The sequence below is a fragment of the Piliocolobus tephrosceles genome, chromosome 8 (genome assembly GCF_002776525.5).
Source record: "Piliocolobus tephrosceles isolate RC106 chromosome 8, ASM277652v3, whole genome shotgun sequence".
In the NCBI taxonomy this organism is placed as follows: Eukaryota; Metazoa; Chordata; class Mammalia; order Primates; family Cercopithecidae; genus Piliocolobus; species Piliocolobus tephrosceles.
In genome coordinates, this window is record NC_045441.1 from 27,246,618 (window position 1) to 27,252,906 (window position 6,289).

At 48.0% G+C, this 6,289-nt stretch overlaps 1 protein-coding gene across 2 annotated transcripts in view; it reads right to left on the reverse strand.

The window, feature by feature from the left end:
* Positions 1-3,074, reverse strand: part of AMPH (amphiphysin) — a 252,548-nt gene extending 249,474 nt beyond the window's left edge. The window contains exon 1 of one of the 2 annotated variants that reach the window (XM_023226433.1): positions 2,796-3,074. In XM_023226433.1, coding sequence (XP_023082201.1) covers positions 2,796-2,864 — 69 coding nt within the window. In that variant the 5' untranslated portion in view covers positions 2,865-3,074. The remainder of the gene's footprint in view (positions 1-2,795) is intronic. The other variant, XM_023226431.1, reaches the window with a different exon arrangement.
* Positions 3,075-6,289: the final 3,215 nt, after the last annotated feature.

Sequence of the window (6,289 nt, forward strand, 5' to 3'; positions counted from 1 at the left end):
CATTATAATCCATACATTTCAATAGTGTTCAATAATTTAAAATATTGATGGAAAATATGTACATGTATAGAAGGATGTTTGTAATTAGGAAGTGAAATAAACAGGTCGTCAAACATACAGCAATGAAACTGTTTTGGTTGTATAAATGCATACACACATGGAAAAAGATCTACTCACATACACATCAAATGGTAGTAAAATTTCCGAGTAGTAGAATTAAGTGTTTCCTAATTTGCTGGAGTTTTTTTCTGTTTATATGTACATTTCAGCCTTCCGGTTTTTTTTTTTTTCTGCTGACTAATACATTTCAGCCTTTCTCCAATGAATCTTCACTGACTTTCAGTGAGAAAAAAAAGTATTTAAAATTCATAAAAAGCCATAAGTCACCTCTAAGAGTGATTTCGGACATGCAGCTGGAGCGTAAACGTATGCAAGCTTTTAGGTGAAGCACAGATGATAAGAAAGTCAAGGGAGTGGACTGTCATTTAAGAAAATTTGGTTGTAAAAACAAGAAGTAAAAGGTCTCAAGGATATATATGGTCTATAGTTATTGAGATGAAAGTCTGCTCTGGAGAAGAGGAAGAGGCCAAAGGTGTAGAAAGAGGGAATCACGGGGGGAATCACGGGGGGATATGTCTAATGGAGCCTCCCACAGTAACATACTGTGCTTTCCATTCTCCAGCGGCCTCCATTTGGGGGCTGGGCTGCTTCACCTGGATGTCCACATGCCCTCTTCTCTTTGTGCCAAGCATATTCCGATGCTACACAGACTCAGAAATGGGGGCGGAACTCACCCTGGGGCAGAACCTATACTCTCAGCCTGTTAGTGTTTGAACCTCCTATACTAGGTGTGGCAGGCACTTTTCATCAGCACCTTTCCCCAGGGAAGAAAATAGGACGCTTGAAGCCCCCAAGAGGGACTCTTACCCCCGCTCCCATAGAAGATTGACCACCATCCACAACTGCAGTCATAAATTACACTTGAGTTTGATCGTGAAAAAGTGAGTTTTGACAATTCATAGGACTTGAATGCTCTGCAAGAGAGATTAGGTTTTCTTTTCACTTATTTTGAGCATATTAACAGCTGGTGACCTAGATTAAGAAATAATTCAATATGTGAAAAGGCAGACCATACCACTGAATTCCTTCACAGATGGAAAGTGGATTCAGTGAAAAGCCTCAGACCGAAGAGTCAAGTAATTACTTGGAAGGCAGGAGGAGGAGTACCTACAAGTGGGTAAAATGAAGTGTGGAAAAAGGATGACAAAACCTGGCCCAGATCCCAAGGCCAGCAGATCCCTGGCAACTTTCTGCACAAGTAACCCGGGCCTGAAAAGGAGCAGGCAGCCTTGCTAATTCAGCTGCAGAGGGAGCGGCAGGAGGAGGATCACTTTAGTTCAGGATGAGCTTGGGTAGATATTAAAAGAAATACAATCCTCTTACTGCATGAAGAGTGTGCATGTGTGGAGGGACAGACTAGAGGCAGCCACCAAGCCTCTGGGCCTGGGGACAAAAGGGATCAGTGCCCCCTCTGCTCAGCAACTCAGGGTCAGCCGAAACTGGGAGGCAGCCTGAGATTGGGTCTGAAGAGGGAAATTCATTGCCATCCTGAGCAACATGGCAAATCCGACTTTCAGTAAAACAGGAAAACGCTAAACACCCCATATCCTAGGGACGGAAAATACTGCCACGTGAAAGAGAACACAGTTTAAGTGATACCAATCATGAGGCTCATTAGCCGGTGTTGATTTTCAAGTACAATGCTCAAACTACAATATAAATGAAATGTCCTTTGCTCAGGACACAAATGAAGACTTTAGGGCCATCAGATACAGCAGTCACCAAGGAAGCCAGGCAAGCCTGGTGCCTGGTACAACTCCCCTCCACCTGCTTGGGGCTGTGCTTGCTACGGACCTGGGTTCCATTAATGCACATCTCTGGGGAAAAAATTACTGTGGGCAATTTACTGACGGACTTGCAAAACAACAGAGAACCCAATCTGTGCAATCTGGATTTTTTTAAATGCAATAAAAGGTCCCTCTTTGTGCAGAAATGTGCAGAAAGGAACTATTAGGTTCAGGTCATATTTATTTTTGACCTTCTAAAGAAGGACACTGGCGTCAAAAGGGACACAAACATACAGACCAAAAATAAAAGTGTGCGTATCTAGCTCTCTGTTTTGAACTCCAGAACTCACTAGACAGCACTCTGTGATCACGATCCTGCCCTATTGGTCCTGGGAGATATTTTGGTGGCTTCTCTGTTAAATCGTTCTTGTCTACTGCGCTTAAGTAGCTACAAAATCCCCCGCAAGAAGGACTGCTGCCGCAATCTCCCGCCCTGATCTGCGGGCCGCGTCCGCGCGAGCCGCCTGCAGGCGCGCTGGGAGTCGACCTGAGGAGATGCGGGCGCCGGAAGATGCGCTCTGCTCCGGGCGCAGGGAGCGAGCGGCCGCACCTATGCTACTTCTGTTGCCCGGCTTGGGGCCAGGAGAGCGGCCACCCCTGGCGGGCTCCGGGGCTGGACATATACCGCGCCTCCGGGGCCGGGGTCTGCGGGTCCCTGGCGCTCCGTCTTCCCCGCGGCGCCCCGGACGCGCCTTGCTGCAGTCACCGAGCGGAGGGCAGGGCGTCCCCGCATCCCTGGCCCTGGCCCCGGCCCCGGCCCCGGCCCCGGCCCCGCTCCGCAGCGCGCCGCACCCCGAGGGCTCGGGCCCCGCGCCGCCGCAGCCGGTGCCCTCCAGCCAAGCCCCCGCCTGGCGTCCCCGGCCCCAGCCCCGGCAGCCCACAGCTGACCTTTTCCTGCGCGCGGTTGAGTCGCTTCTGGACGTTCTTGGCGAAGATGCCCGTCTTGATGTCGGCCATGGCTGCGGGTCCGGGGAGCTGCGAAGAGCAGAGCGCGCAGCGGGGCTGGCGGTGGCGCGGAGGAGCGGGAGGAGGAGCGGGAGGAGGAGAAGAGGGCTGAGCAGGGGAGGAGCGGGAGAAGCGGCTGGGAGCCGCGGAGCGCGGAGGGGTGAGGGCGGGGCGCAGCGGCGGGACCAGCTTAAAGCGACAGAGCGGGGGCGGGATGCGTCGGGACTGGCTGTGACACGGGGACAAGGGGCGGGGGAAGAAAGGGAAAGAGGCCAAGAAAAAGAGAGGGAAAAGCCAGAAGCCAGATTGTGTCCTCAATGATGGAAGAGTGTCGAGAGGAGAAAGGGAAGCAAGCCAAGCAGAAGTCCCTGGGCCCAGAGGCAGCTCGGGGGTTCTTTTAACGCAGTTCATGTTGGGAGAGAGTGAGGGGACCTGATTCTTTCCAGCAGAAAAAAAGAACAGGGGAGACAAAAAAAAAAAAAAAAAAAAAAAAGGAAGAACCCCGGGGATGTGGAAGTCAGCTGGATTGGAGCTGCTCTGAAGTGGAGGTTATGGGGCTGGTCCCTTGCTGCTCCCAAAAGTCTCTAGCTAACAGAGCCCCCTCCATCCACCCTGGGTGTTGCAGAAGAAGGTATGGAGGTCGCCCTACCCTCAGGAGGCTCACAGCCCAATGAGGGGGCCTGGCTGAGAAACTAACCAAGTTAGAGCTGCAGGAGAGAGGCGGGTGGAGAGCAAAGCGGGGAGGGACCATCGCTGACACTTGTTTAAACTTTAAAACAAGAGTTAGCAGGGTGGGGAGACCCGCGTTGAGAAGGGTCAGCTTCGGGAAGACAGGCGATGTGTTTTGGTCATCTCCAAAATTCCTATGCTGGGCAGAAACTTTAGAATAGACTACTCCTCAAGAAATGGTGCATGGAACAGTCAAGTCCCTTATAGCTTCGCATCAACCGTGGAGACCCAGGCCCCCTAACTTGTTGCTTCCTTGGAAACTTTTTAGCAACCTTAACAGGGACTCACCATCCCTATTATTCTTACTAATGCTTGGGAGAAGTACGAATAATAGGGATAAACCTGCCCTACACCCAGAGCTCTTGTTGGCTCTGACCAATGGTCAAACTACTCATATTCCATTCTCACTGAGAGTGTGAGGAGAGGAAGTCAGGTGGTGCCCTGCAAACAGGCGTCAGAAGTGGTCACTCACAGTGAATCCTATGAGTCCAGGTGAGCATCCTACTGTGTCTCTGGAGGAAACTGTTACATTGGTAGACCTCAGCGAGCTGCCACCTGGTATTCACTCTTGTGTCGTCCTGTAGTCCCCTCACCTTGATTCTAGAATGATGCTATGGCCAGCTTTAATCAATAAGATGTGGTGAAAGTGACGCCGTGGTAATTCCAGTCCCCACCAACCTAGAAACCAGGCAAGTTTTGCACTCTGGGGATTCCTGTGACACCATATAGGAAATTCAGCTAATTCAGCTACCCTGCTGCAAAAATAAAATAAAATAACAAGGAGAGGGCGTGCAGAAAGGGAGAGTCCTGAGATTACCCAAAGAGAGAGAGAGAGAGAGAGAGAGCAGCCAAAATGTCCCAGCTGAGCCCATTCTCCAATCAGTTCACTGACTGGATGCAGCCACACAAGCAACCATCAGCAAGACCAGCGGAAGAACCACTCAGCTAATCCCAGCCAGAGTGCAGAATGTGAGCAAACAAAACAGTTTTTATGAGTTGATCACTTTTGTAATGCTTTATTATAAAACAGTAGGTACCTGGAACACCTGGTCTATGTGCTTGGCTCTTATTTCCCTAGGATAAATATCTGCCCCAGTTTGCTTAGGAATTAAGGAATTTCCAGGATACAGGACTCTTAGTGCTAACACTGGGAAAGTTCTGAGCAAATTTGGATGAGTCCTACTTATAAAACTCCAAGTAAACAGAGGTTTATTTCAGAGAGATTAAAAAAAAATCCACCGCTTGGTCAACATTCAATGGAAAAGGCTATGCTCAGAAACTAGGAATCTGAGTCACCTCCCTCAAACAGGGGCCTTTAGGGCTGAAATTGTTATACTGAGTGTCAACTCGGTTAAATTGAAGGATACAAAGTATTGATCCTGGGTGTGTCTATGAGGGTGTTGCTGAAGGAGATTAACATTTGAGTCAGTGGGCTCAGAAAGGAAGACCCACCCTTAATCTGGGTGGGCACAATCTAATCAGCTGCCAGCTTGGCTAGAATAGAAACGGGCAGAAAAATGTGAAAAGAGAGACTGGCCAGGCCTCCCAGCCTACATCTTTCTCCCATGCTGGATGCTTCCTGCCCTCGAACATCAGACTCCAAGTTCTTGAGTTTTGGGACTCAGACTGGCTCTCCTTGCTTCTCAGCCTGCAGACAGCCTATTGTGGGACCTTGTAATCGTGTGAGTTAATACTTAAAAACTCGTGTATATATACATATCCTACATATATATATCTATACATACACACACATATATACACACATTATATATATATACACATAATATATATACACACATTATATATATATATATATATATATTTTTTTTTTCCATCAGTTCTGTCCTTCTAGAGAACTCTGACTAATACAGGGTTCAGAATCTTAGCTCTACCTTGGGATCTTGACTGTGAGGATACAAGTCTCAGAATGCTGGAATACACCAGAAGTGTTCTAGAGAATATCAGTCCATTGTCACTCTTGCACTGTGAGCCCCACAGCCATCTACACTGGTTTTAGATACAGCTCCCTCTGCAGACATCACTGCCCTCTCTCTGTCAGGCAAGGGACGGGAGTTCCGAGTACCAGACTTACTTTTTCTCTGCTTCCTTACAGCTCAAGCCCTCAGCCCCCATAGTACCAGCTTTTGTCTGTCCTTAATTATTCCCACCCCACCCACCCACATTTTTGGAACTCAATAAATATATTTTAAAATAAAATTGCAAACGGTTAATTTTCTTTATTATTCAGATGCCCAAATCTAGTTCTGTGATGTGGGTGGAAAAGCGAGGCTTGTCATTTCTTGATAATTCTACTTGGAATACACGCTGAGCATATTAAAACGTTATGTGCAAACGGTCATGAAAACATTTCACTCCAACAGAAAGGTAAATTAGTGTCCACTTTCAGGTTGCCAGGTGGCTCATTCTAGACATTCTGGACTATTGACTAAGCACTTTAGCTGGTATTTAGTGGACTTTCTGTAAGTATTTGTTGGAAAATGCATGTATGCATGAAACTAGCTCATGAGCATCCATCATGCAAGATATGATGATGTGTGGCATGCTAGAGGGGAGAGGTACCCACCCCTTAAGAACCCTGAGCTAGGATTCATGAATTCTTCCTCAACATCTCTTTAGAAACCTAAACCTGGCATGTTGGATTTGCACAGATGCTCACAGAGCGGATGAACATAGTTTGCCAAATCTGA